The sequence below is a fragment of the Colletotrichum spaethianum genome (assembly GCF_022836535.1).
Source record: "Colletotrichum spaethianum MAFF 239500 DNA, contig12, whole genome shotgun sequence".
Taxonomy (NCBI): domain Eukaryota; kingdom Fungi; phylum Ascomycota; class Sordariomycetes; order Glomerellales; family Glomerellaceae; genus Colletotrichum; species Colletotrichum spaethianum.
Genome location: NW_026054782.1, coordinates 1 through 13,458, shown reverse-complemented (window position 1 = coordinate 13,458; position 13,458 = coordinate 1). Strand labels below are relative to the sequence as shown.

The following is a 13,458-nucleotide window of genomic DNA, read 5'->3' as shown; positions in this document are numbered from 1 at the left end:
CCTGGAGTGACCGATTACCCCAAGTGACTACCCCAACGCCTAGACCGTGAGATACTACTCTTTTCAGGTCCTCCTTGGCCTGATCAGGGCCATGAGCAAACCAGAAAAGTGTATCCTTCACGTCTTGCAGTCTGTTCGGATTTGCCCTTGTTGCTAAGTGGTACGCATGTGTGTGTCGTGATCTCTGGAGGAGGAGGATACCCTCCTAGACCTTAGAGGTCTAGTCAGGCCTAAGGAAACAAAGCAACAGTCACTTATTACACGTCTTGTTTAGATATCAAAGTGATGAATTCGTCCGTGTCTGTCTAAGTGCCTGTCTAAAGATGTCAAGCTTCTCTGTCTGCTTCGTGATGAGATCCCGATCTCTGTGATAGTATCTGACTAGAGCCCCCTTTTGTACTTGGAAGGGTCCTGCTTAGTCACATCTGATCAGGCCTGTGATTGTGTCTGCAGGCTGATAAAAGGAAAAATGAAAACGCGAAACCCTGCCCCTTTCCATTACTCTTTTCCTTTTGTTAAGGGTTATTTATAACTATATTGCTTGTAACTGTAATATACGTATTTTCTGCGTCTGATTTATCTGATTCTTCTGAATCTTCTTCCTCTATTATAGCTTTTTTAGTTATTAAGGCCTTTTAGGCCTTATAGAGCTTATTTCTCTTTATATTAGTCCTTTGTTGCCTTAGGACTTCTTTCTTAGTATTATTCTTATTTTTCTAGCCTTTAGGGGCCTTAATAGGATGTAGGAAGTTGTAGTCTTTAACCATATGGTTTTTTAACTTATAGTATGTATAATAAACACCCTTTGTCTTTTTCTAAGGCTTTTTAATTCCTTTTCTAAAGGTAGAAGTATATAATACTATAGAAGAATTTTTTCTTTTTGTTTTATTTATAAGATTTATAAAAAGGGATTTTATAGTATAAGAATTTGTATTCTTTCTAAGGGCTTAGGTTACGTTAGTTATAAAACCTTTATAACTATTATCTAAACTATTTAATACTTAAGCTATAATAACTTGTTTTAGTAAAGCTATATCTTTAGAAGATAAGTTATCTATAAGCTTTTTTACCTTATTAAGGTATTCTTTTATAGATCTAAAGGATTCTAAGGAGGTATTAAAGAACTCTTTATAAGTAAAATATTTGTTAGTAAAACTAGTAGGTTTATATAGATCCTTTAGTTTCTTTTAGGCTTTATATTCTATTATAGAGTCTTTTATAACCCTTAAAGGGGAATTCTTATAAAATAGCTTTATAAAAGCTAATACTTTTATATTACTTTTTTATTAAGAAGGTGTAGTTAAAGGGGTTATAAGACTAAAGTTAATATCTTTATTAATAAGTAAAGCCTTAAATCTAGTTGCCTAAATATTATAGTTAAGGCTGCTAGAAAGGCGTGGTATATAGATTTTTTCTATAGTATTAATTAGGTTTAAATTTGATTAGAATATAAGGATTTTAGTTGATTTTGGCTGATTAGAGAGAGATATTGGTATTCTGATAGTACTGTTGAATTTGTCTTAAAAAATAGGCCTTAAAAGTAGTTAGGTTGTTATTAATAGTATAGTGTTACATAGTTGCCTTAGGTTGTAGATATATATGGGCCTTTAATTAAAGAAGCTTTTACTAGACGGTAAAGCAGTTAGTCTAGTGGTTTAGCTATCCTCTAGATTAACTAATTGAATTAGTAACTTAATTAGAGCTCTTGGGTTTAATTCCAGCTTAAGGTATACAGTCTTTGTTGGATATAGACTAGAAATAACCTTCAACCGGTAGGGTAGGATTGTGATTTGCCTGGAGCTGTAGTGGCGTAAAATATAGTGATAGGTGTAGTGCTTGCCTAGTAAGCCGGTCCCTCTATTCTGCTGAATATGGACTGCTGGGTGTGAGGTGTAGCTGCCTTAGAGCTATATTCCTTAAAATTCCCTTAGCTAATATAGTATATCCTTTAGCAAGGTTGAATTTTTGTTATATAAAATAAGGGTATAAGTATAAAAGAAGTTAAAGGTATAAAGGAAAGTAAAGGTATAAAGGTTATCTTTTTTACTGAGCTAGGCTTATAACTAGTAAGAATAATAAGAGGTTATTTATAAATAGTTATAAAGAAAAGTAGAGAAGAATAAAGGTAGATAGAAAAGGTATATATATATATTAACCGTTAAGGTATCGTTTTTCATTGTTGTTATTATAAAACTGTCTAAGTAGAGGGGATATCTCTTAGTTATATAGAAAGTCCCTTAGATACGTATAGTATCTAAGTGTATATCTAAGCGTATATCTAAGCGCTGAGAGGTACTTATAGTTTCTTATATATATATATATATGCTTGTATATGCCTGTAGATAAGTATAAGCGCTGGTATATATAATGCTTAGAAGTATATGCGTTTATATGTAGTAGACTATATTAGTTTATAGTAGTTTGTATTAGTATAGTTATATATAGTAATATATACTTTTATAGGTTATTTTTCAAGAAGAATCTAGAAAAAATAACTATATACTTATAGGACTTTTAGTTATAAAGTTATAAAGAGATTTATATATAAGAATTATAAGAATTTTACTTCTTAATTCTTAGTAAATATAACGTTAAGTTAAATTATTATTATAGTATAAAAAATTAATCTAACCTTCTCTTAGAAATACTTTATATTAACTAAGGTTACTTAAAGGTTATTTTTTTTAAATATAACTATTAGTAATAAAGTAGTTAATGTCCTTAAATTAATAAGGTTAAATCTTTTAGTAATTTATTTAAGATATTAGTTATAAGCTAAATAGATCTTCTACTCTAGCTAGTTATATAAAATCTATATACCTAGATACTATTTAGCTAAGCCCTAGTCTTTCACTTTATATATTATTTAGATTCCTTTTATAATTCTTTTTATATTTTTTATATAAAATTTATAATAAAGTATAAAGATATTATTAATATAAAAAAAAAGAAGTATCTTCTTATTTAAGGTCTAAAAGAAACATAGGTCTTTACTTATAGCCTTTATTTTAAGATAACATAAAATACCTAAGAGTTCCTTATACTAAAGGAGAGGTATATCTCTAAGACTATAGAGTATATACTATAATTCGATGATTTTGTCTAGTATCTTAAAGCTATCTAAGAGAAAGCATATAATAAGTAGTTTGTTTAGTCTTTTCTTAGTATTTAGAAACATATTAACTATATTAAATTAGTATATCTTAAGGTTAAATTTAGCTATAATAGTTATTATAATATAAAAGGTTTATATTATAAGTATTACTATATATATCTATTTAAAAAGATACTTTTCTTATATATTACCCCTTATATAGATTTATATTTTATAATAATTAAAAAGATTATTTTAGTTTATTTTATATAAAAAGACCTACTTTAAAAGAATTAGTTTCTAAGTAACTTTACTCTAGTTTATTACCTTCTAGGTACTTATTTACTTAAGCTTTTAAATCTTAGTTATTACTACTTATAAAAAAAAGTCTTAATATAGCTAAAGAAAGTTTAGAAGCTTTTTTTAGTTCTTTAATAAAAATAATAACTCTTTTATTTATTTCTTATTATATAGTATTAGTATCTTCTAAGTATACTTTACTTAAATAATCAATATATAAACATAACTATAGATTATTTAGTGTCTAGTAGCCTCTTTATCTAGTACTTTCTACCTATCTAATATAAAAGTATTAAAGAATATATCCTAGTTTTATTCTAAATATAAGAATATAAAAAAATAACTAGTATTCTTTATTTTATTAAATAAGCCTATTAACGCTAATTCTAGCAACAAGCCTTATTAGCGTTAGTTTTACTAGGTTAAAGCATTATAGTTTAGGCTATCCTAATTACTATTACCTAATCCTTACCCTTAGTTAATATAGCTTACAAATACTAATCTTAAATATATTATTAGTTCTTTCTTTACCTTACCCCCCTTATTTAAAGGCAAATTAATACAAATAATAATCTTATCTTTAATTACCTTAGTTAAGTAATTAACTTCTTTAGATTCTAATACGTCTTTATTTATTATAGCTTAGTCCTTAATAGTTATTATTATTCTAATCTCTTAATCTAAGACGTCTCTTGGTTTAAATAAAAGATTAAAGGTTAATAGCTACTTTTTCTACTAAATATAGTTTACTTTATAGTTACTTTATTTCTTTTTATTTAGAAATACTATTCTTAGTATAAGAGTAAGTAATAAAAGCTATTATAAAAGGTATTTTTCTTATAAGATTAAAGTAATATTAGCTTTTTTTATAATATTTAGAACATAGAATTTAAGGTTATAAGTTATACTTAGGTGTTATATATTATTTATAATTACTTATATTTCCTTAGCTAAGATTACTACTTTTATATTATTTTTTTTATAAAATTAGCTTTTATTAAATATTATATTTTATATAATTATAATTTACTAAAATAAAAAAATTTATATTTAATATAAGTTATAAGTATTCTAAATATAGTTTACTAAATATTTAATATAACCTCTTAGTTTTACCTTAAAGCGTTATCTTTCTATGTTTTTCTTTTAGTCCTTTTAAATAAAGTATATTTAGTAGCTATATATATAAAGCTATTCTTATTATAGATATAAGTCTTAGCTAAAAGTTACTTAGTATTAAAGTTATTATTAATAAAAATATTATTTGAATTATTTCTTTTTTTTTTTAATTAAATAAAGCTAAGCGTTATATTAAAGAGGGCTAATATTATAGAGGTATATGCTAGCTATTATTGCTTTAACTTATAGTTTGTGTAGAAAGCCTACTCTAGAAAACAGTTTAATATCTCTAGTTATTACTTCCTAGCTAGTCCTCTTAGCTTTACTATTTAGCTCCTTTGTATATAAAAAAGTAGTCTTAACCTTAATCCCTTTTTTTTTTACTTATTATTAAAACTTTATATTACTATTAATTACTATAATAAAGTAGTTTATATTTTACTTTATCTTATATAAAGTAAGGCTATATTATTTTATTACCTATTACTTAAAGATATATAGAACTCTAAATATACTCTTATAAGTTTTTAATACTTTTAGAAATCTAAAAAAACAACTAATATATTTATTTTTAATTATTATAAGCTATAAGTTCTTATTATACCTTTTAAGGTAATTAAAGAGGTCTTAAGTAATTCTATAGTATAAGTAAAGTAACTTTTATTTTAATCTTTATTTTAAGACTATCTTTTTTATATAAGTTATTTAGTAATAAAAGTATTTTAATCTCTTATAAGCTTTAATCTTTACCTTCTAAGTATTTAAGACTAATTACTTAAGCGCTTAAGGTCCTAGATAATTACCTTGTAGATACTAAAGCTAAACAGGGTCTAAGTAAATACTTTTCTTATAGTATAAAGGTTATATAGAAGTATTATAGTAAAGTAGTATTATTATATTAATATTAACTATAGCTATATTACTTATAAAGATTTATGTATAAGTAAGATAACTAATAAGAGGCTTGTATTTAAAGAAAACAATATTTACTTTCTATATAAGTTACTTAATTATAAAGCCATCTAAATATCCTCTGTATTAAAGAATATAATTAAGTCCTAAGTACTAAATACTTATTATATAAAGTAAAGCTTTTAATATAACGTTTATATAAAAATTCTCTATGTATACTATATTCTTAAGCGTAAAGTCCTAGTTTACTTTATTTTAGCTTCTAAGAATCCCTTTAATTACACGTCTACCTTTTATATAAATAAGGTATAAAGTAATACCTAAATTAACCTATTAATTACTTTTCTTAACTACTTAAACTATACTTAGCTCTAAGAGAAATATATTATTTACTAAGTAAATAGCTTTAGAGTTATCTAATATAATACTATATAAAAAAATATATAGGCTAAAGTATAAAGTAGTAAAGACACTATAAACTTCTTTTTTCTAAGTAGTTTTATTTAGGTTTAGTTAAAATAAAATAAGGTTAATAATATATATAATAACTTTTAATAATAAATTATTACTAAGTCTATTATTATTATCTTTATTATTATTAGCCTTATTATTATATTTCTTAAGATCTCTTTTTTAAAATAAAGAAATTACTTAAAGCTACTTTTTCTAAGTAAATTTAGCTTAAAGGTCTATATTCTAAGGGTTATTAATTTAATTATAGATTTATAATATATTATTATTAATAATTAAGGCTAGTTTAAGTAAATAGCTAATAAAGGCTTTTTTTATATAAGTATATTTAAATAAAAGCTAATAGTATAAATAGCTATAAACATATACTTTATTTAAGTTCTTTAGTAAAAAGTAGTATATATTATTCTTAGTTAATATAATAAAATAACTTATTAAAGTTATATAAACACTAAGCCTTTTTTTATAATACTTTACTATTAATAAGTCTTTTTATAAAACGCTAATTAAAATTATTATATAGTTATTTAGGTTTTTAACTAAGAGGCTTATTATTTTATTTTAAATAATTTTTATAAATTTATAAGTTACTTAAGATAAAGTAATTCTATATAATACTACTCTTAGAAAAGTTCTTAAAGTAAAAGTACTTTAAACTTTTAATAAGTCTAGGATTTTTATATAAAAGTAAAAATTTTATTATTTTATTAATTAAATAAATAAGTTAATACTTAAAGCTATTTAATTTAATAAAGCTAAATATTTTTTTTAAATAATAGTTTAGTTAAATAAGTTATTTAATATATATTATTATTTAAGAATCTTAAGTATTAAGTAAAATATTATTTAATTTTATATTAAAGCTTTTATTTAAGTTAATTTAAAAAGTAATTTAATAATTAATATTTTTATTTATATATTAATTATATTAAATACTTTCTTTTATTATTTCTAAATAGCCTTTTTTATATTAATATTTAAAATATATATTTAATATATAACCTTAATATTTAAATTAGTTATTATTAAAAAAAGTTTATTATTAGTTTATTTAAGATTTATATTAATAATAAATTTATTAAAAATAAAAATCTTTAAAGTATTTAAAATCTTATTAAAATATTTAAGTTTATTTTTTTTTATTTATTTAAGTCTATTTAAGTTAATAAATTCCTAGATATACTTTAACTTTACTTTAAGCTAAAGAGTTATATATTATAAAGGCTAATTACTTTATGTTTTAAGCTTCCTTATAGCCCTAATAAAAATAGACATATTAGAGATATTAGTTTAAGAAAATAGAAATAATTTATTTAAAAAAGATTTTCTAGCCTATAGTATATTCTAAATATAATAGTTTAAGGGTATAACATAAGCTAAGCTTATAATTATTATAAAGTTACTACTTAAAGTAAAAAAGACATAAAGAAAACTACTTAGATTTCTATGTACAGGATTGCCTTGTCTGAAACGAATAAATATGTATCCTGCGTGGTGGATCTGCACGAAGGGACTGGACTAATAGTTAATCTGGGCCCGGCGCAAATCTCACAAGGCTGCGCGATGTGCGTGAGGGCATCGCGACATCACTAATGTAACTAAACCATGTCTAAGAGGATTTATTGCGGTAAAGGTTGAGGTATCTTTGGCAAACCTCGAAAGGTAGGTTTCCATAAAGCGACAATAGGTAGTTGCTCATCGTGCTCTGGCAGGGGGGTTAACGATGGCGTAAGATTGGGTATTCCACTACATAGGGAAAAAGTCGGCCTTGCAGGTGATACGAAGGCAATCATCTATGGCGTGATAAAACAGCACACAATTGAGTAGAGTCCTTAGAGTTGTTGAGATCATGATGTGCATTTCAGATCCTTGTAGCTGCCGGCACAAGGGACACGATAGTATGCCATACAACGCATCTTTTAAACATGGCATTGTAAACTTCATAGTTCACACCTACTGAGCACGTGAGACGATAAGTGCTTGTATTATGTTTAAGCTACCTCTAAGCCGACCTTGGAGAGGGGAAGATTGACTATGAGTGTCTAAGAACAATGAAAACAGTCTTTGTTTGTCTTGCTTATTGGTTGTCTTCCCGGTTTCATTGACTGCCATCACTGTTCTAATTTACTACATAGCCACGTCACATCACGACGCTGCCGTGTGATGCGCCCGGCACTTCCTGCAGTCTGTTGGCCCTTTTATAAGGAAACGGATGCTAGGAGAACTGGGTCATATCACACATGTACCCCTCATTCTGTACCAGGGTGTGGGAGGGGAGAGGGGCACATTAGGTACTCAAGTTTACCAGCACCTTATTGGATAGATTGATAGCTTGCCGGGAGAGATGAGTAATATCTTTACCGCACAATACAAATCAGTTAATGACACCCTAAGACAAGGTTAATAGAGCTTGGGTTTCCAGTGAGAGGAATTAATAACCCATGCGTCCATTTAAAGGATTACTGAGATAATGCATGCAATTCCGCGCTTCCGCCCAAACGCTATGCAATATTAGGACTGCGACCCAGAACTCTCTGTGAACGCGCGACTTGTCTAACCTCAAAAGTTCCGGTTGTTGGCCGATTGCTGCCCAAATCATCGAGGTGCATATGTGACCCCCCAGTACGCATCTTTGTGCAGTGTTATCCTTTTTGTAACTTAATAGCTCAATTGTTTGGCCGCTAATGAGAGACACCATGATCATCGGGAATGTCGGACAACTTCCTAGGAGGTATTTTGGATCATCCTCTGAGCTTATCAATCAAATTTGATGACAAGCTTGTATTCACAAAGAAAGCGACGTCGTAGACGCCTAGGAAGTGACAGACTGGGCTGAAGGAGAACAACAATTGCATAGAGATAAGGGAAGAGGCGATTTGTTAACAATACTATTCCGATGTGCAATAAAAGGTGTCCAAAGCTTAACGTGTACTTGACAAATAACATGATTGCTGTGAGGAGAAAAATTGGGACTGTGTGACGTGACGTACTAAGGCATTTGTAACCCCCTCTCAGTGGATTACATTTAAAGCTTCCATCTCTTACCCGCTCTGAAGACAAATCGTTAGAAGATAACCAGACTCAACAATCAGTACCAGATATCTTTGAAACGCTCGACTCAAATCGTCGGAAAAGCTCCTTCAACATGCCTTCTTATCTCGTGACTGGTGTAAACCGTGGCATTGGTGTATGTTTAGAGGACAAAATCTTTCTAATTTCCTTTTTATTTGCTCATGCCCAACTAGAAGATCTAACGCAGTGTCGGATAGTGGGCGTTCCTCCGCAAGTTATCCGACGACCCTAACAACATCGTCGTTGGTACCGTTCGCGACAAGGAATCTATGGAAAAGAAAATCGCTGATGAGCTTGGGAGCCGATCCAACATTCACATCATGAATGTTGAGCTTGGCAGTTTAGACAGCATCAAGGTAACTATATGCTACTTCGAGAGGTTTCCCTGTTAACAAAGTAGGCTGATGTGACTCTTCGTAGAAATCTGTCGATTTGGTTTCCAAAGTAACTGAAGGCAAGCTCGATTACATCATTGCTAATGCAGCATACATCTCACGCTTTTCTGCCTGGGTACCTATTGGAAAACTGTGGGTTGAGCTTACACTACACCAATCTCGTTCATGATGGTCTCGGGAGTATTTTTCTAACAGGTTACGAACACCAGAGCGGAATCTCCTGAGGAGCTTGAGGATGACCTCTTTAAAAGCTTCAAGGTCAATGTCGTAGGCGTTATCCACCTCTTTAACTTATTCTTGCCCTTGGTTCTTAAGGGTGATGTCAAAAAAGTCATTAGCATCAGCTCGGGTATGGCTGACATCGACATGATCAACCAATACCATGTTGACGTTGGCGCTCCGTACTCCATCAGCAAAGGCGCAGTGAATGTTGCCGTGAGCAAGTTCAACGCTCAGTATGCTAAAGATGGTGTTCTTTTTCTAAGCATCTGCCCCGGAATAGTTGACACGGGCCATAATGAGAACTGTAAGTTTGCATCGCCAAGTAGCAGCGCTAAAGCATAACACATGGCTGACTTCCCTGGCAGTGGGTGAGCAGGAAATGGAAGGCGTCACAAGGACTCTTGCCAAATTCAACGAATATGCTCCAGGCGCCAAGCTTGCAACACCGGAGGATGCTGTCAATGACGTTTTGAGGGTCATTTACGACTCTGGCCTTGAAAACGGAAGGGGGGTGACTTTATTTCTCATCTTGGCAGCAAGAGATGGTTATGAGAAAAGACACAACAGACTTGGTTCTATGAGATTAAGATGTCTATCTCTAATATCTTGCCTGTCAATCCTACTAGACAAAGACTATCGTTGTTCGCAAAGGTCGAAGTCCATGATTTTAGCTTTGCCAACAGATCGACAAGTTGGCAAAGTTCAAGCCTATGGCCCAGGGATGTGTTGGGAAAAGAAGAGCAGCTTTGAATCCAGGTTTATGGGACCAGAGAGCTTCCTAGAAGCTAACAGATCGAGAAGTGTCAGTAATCTTTTACAAAACATGTAGCTATGTCAAGGTTTATGTTGTTTACATTCGGTGCGCAAGATTATCGCTAAAAAAGGATAGTTAGGGTCTAGAAGTGTATGTTGCATTGGATCACCTTGTCGGAAAACATTATATCGTTAGTACCAAGACATAAATTAAGACTTTAAAACTTTGCCAACATAATTGTAGGATCATTAGTCGTACGGGTAGCATAAGCTGCTAAACCTCAGGTACACACACGACGCTCCGTCAGTGACCATGCACTTTTATGTTCAAAAGACCAATAGGCTCACTGATTAATAGCAACTCCAAGGGATAAGCATAAGCGCGACTGTTTTAGCCGAGTGATTTAACGAAAACGCAAGTAATCAATCCCGCATAGGAGGTCAGAACTTGTAACGATGGATTTTGAGATATAACTATAGAAGGGATGATTGTTGTGGCAGGTACTCATTGCGTCAAATTGCCCGAGTCATTGCTCACAGTTGTCCCTAGGGCAATGAAACACGCCATCTCGAGGTACATGCTGTGTTGAGCTGCTGGAACTCCTGAAGTGCAGCATTATGTGTCGCCCTTCCTAGTGGCGGGGATGTGGTACATTTTCACGACCCACTGAACAGGCTTAATTACTACAAGAATCATCTGAACCCTTGTTATAAATTAGGGTTATACGCGGAAGTTTTATGCTTGCGCAACTTCCAGTTAATTACTTGACAATTGGTCGAATCAAATAACAGATGTTTTGATGCTTGCTTCCTCCGACGTGGTTGGTCGGCAGCAGGCCATAATGTTCAACCGCGAGTGGCGTCTTCTTCACCATCACCGACTCCAGCAATTTACCCAGTGTGCCTAGTAGATAGATCGGACGCCATGCTTTTGCCAGCGTGTAGCTGCCTTTACCCGGTTTCCTGAGCGGTATGATCTATGCTGTTTGCGTGTCTCCATTGATGGGCAGTGATCTTTCTTCCAGCGATGCCCGAAAGATTGACAGGACCCAGTCCCGCGCCACCGGCCGGATCTGTTTCCAGACTTCTGTCGGAAGTCCGTCTTCTCCGAGTGCCTTGCGAGAGCTTGTCGCAACCAGTTCGGGTTCCATCTCCATCGTAATCGGCAGTCCCCGAATAACCTAATCCTTCCGGGAAGCCATTCAGCCAGTTGTGATGGTGCCGCAACGACTCTGTCAGCCATTTGTTGCGCATGGAGATTCTTCCACAGAAGTGTCTCGGCCCCGTGCCTCAGGACATATTACTAGGCAGCTTGCATTTGCTGAGAAACAAACATGATGTAAGACAGCCTCAGTCAACAATATATAGTCATCCAACTAAACAGACTAGGTGACCATAAATAGTTTAGAGATCCAACGCCTGTGTCGTCACATACAGCGAAGTTGGCGGCGGCGGCGGCGGCATCACGACACTTTTGCCCTCCGCAGCCTCGTTTAGACGGGTGCCCATATCGTCTACAGTACGACAACGTTTCAGGGACGAGGCGCGCGAGAGAAGGTGGAAGAGGTCGCGTGCGTAAGCAGGGACATCATCGTACACGCGTAGAAGCGTGACTGGGCCTATTCCGAAAAAGGAGGGGCTCCGTGGCCTTCTTGGGCCAAAGGCTTGAGGATGAGGGGCCTTATCGGGGTTTCTTAGAGCATGCAAATATTACTTTTGGGGCTGATGAAAACTTCGGTGCGACGCAAGTCTATATTATGGCAGATCGTTTGACTGTCTGTGGAATAAGAATTGCTGGTTAAACAATGGGACTTTAATGACTTAGCTGGGAATAAGCTGTAAGATTTATTGACCATTGCTTCAGAACCCACCTAAAAAGCCGAGCTGTTCCCTTTTGGCTCACATCATCATTTACCGCCAGAGTGTTCCGTAGAGGATTTTGCCCTTTCGGGCACACTCTCCTTGTCAGAAGTTCTCTTCTTGGGTGATTCCCCACCTTTAACTACTCCCTTTTTGTTCCTATCGTCTCCGGTTTCCGTCTCATCCCAACCCAATATCAGTTCATTGTCAGCTTCTCCTTCGTCGTCCGGGTCCCATCCCTTCAGGACTCTTCTAGCCGCTTCTCTTCCTACGACTGGTAGCCTCTGCACTCCGTTCTTGCGTGCCGCATCTGGTACTATTTTCGGGTCCAACAAGCCAATTTGCACCAGAACACTGGCCTGGTCCCAATAGACATGCTCATGATAAAGCTTGCCTCCTTTCAGTCCAACGATGCTGACCACAAGCACTTCGACCCGCTTGCTTGTTGCTGGGACCCCGGGCAAGATCCAAGGCATCTCCTCAGTATGCTTAAACCGGACGTGAACCTCGTCGACTACTCGATCGGCCCCAATGGTGCGAGAAATTAGGGTTAGTTTCATTGATGGGGGGTTGCCAAAAAATTGATTGTAGAAGCGTTCAAGCTCTGATGCTCCAATGCCTCCTGTCAAGGTCGGGATATGAGTGACGTGCGGGCTCTTGTGCGTCGCGTACGTTGACATTGTTTGGCTTAGGTTTCTAGTAAAGAATTTGCCTGAGCAAGTCAGCTCTGAATATGCCTTCCGCATCCTTAGGATACTGACCCTGTACGTTTTCCTCCAACACGAGTTCCAAGTCGACGTGATTGTTGAACGCTTTCCTCGCCGCACCCAAGCTCCGACTCCACGCCAACTCGGCGGAGACCTTGTTATATTCTTCCAGGTCATGCTCCGCAAAACCGGGCTCGGCGTCGTAAGTATAGGTTGGGTACGCGAGTTGCAAGGTCCCCCCCGTGCCGATGCCTCTTTCCACCTTCTTGCGGACCGTGCGCCGTTTGCCTTGTATCCCTACCATCTGGGTTTGCTTCGTGATGCCAATTTCTTCGCCTGCAGAAAGATGAACGAGAGCCGAGATGCTGCTGGGAAAATGCCCTTGAGGGTCTGGAATGGCCGTCGGATAGTACGCGACGAGCAGCCCGAGCTTGAACTCTGGGTTATTGTCCATGACGTGATAATGCTCCAGGCAGACGGATGCGGCATCGCCATATGCTGTCAAGTTTTAGCTTATCTTGAATCTGTTGCACTCTGTGCCTTACTTATGACT

General features: G+C 33.8%; 3 protein-coding genes across 3 annotated transcripts; 1 reads left to right on the top strand and 2 right to left on the bottom strand.

The window, feature by feature from the left end:
- Positions 1 to 9,041: 9,041 nt before the first annotated feature.
- On the top strand, positions 9,042 to 10,166 carry ColSpa_05324 (putative oxidoreductase; the record flags this gene model as incomplete). Its single annotated transcript, XM_049271536.1, has 5 exons — positions 9,042 to 9,083; positions 9,166 to 9,324; positions 9,559 to 9,889; positions 9,951 to 10,096; positions 10,122 to 10,166. The coding sequence occupies 5 exons, from the start codon at positions 9,042 to 9,044 to the stop codon at positions 10,164 to 10,166; spliced, it is 723 nt and encodes a 240-aa protein (XP_049127493.1).
- Positions 10,167 to 12,245: 2,079 nt separating this feature from the next.
- ColSpa_05323 (uncharacterized protein) lies at positions 12,246 to 12,878 on the bottom strand (the record flags this gene model as incomplete). Its single annotated transcript, XM_049271535.1, has 1 exon — positions 12,246 to 12,878. One exon carries the CDS (start codon positions 12,876 to 12,878, stop codon positions 12,246 to 12,248), a length of 633 nt encoding a protein of 210 aa, XP_049127492.1.
- A 16-nt stretch (positions 12,879 to 12,894) lies between these two features.
- On the bottom strand, positions 12,895 to 13,359 carry ColSpa_05322 (uncharacterized protein; the record flags this gene model as incomplete). The annotated part of the gene is made up of 1 exon (XM_049271534.1): positions 12,895 to 13,359. The coding sequence occupies one exon, from the start codon at positions 13,357 to 13,359 to the stop codon at positions 12,895 to 12,897; it is 465 nt and encodes a 154-aa protein (XP_049127491.1).
- Between the last annotated feature and the right edge of the window lie 99 nt (positions 13,360 to 13,458).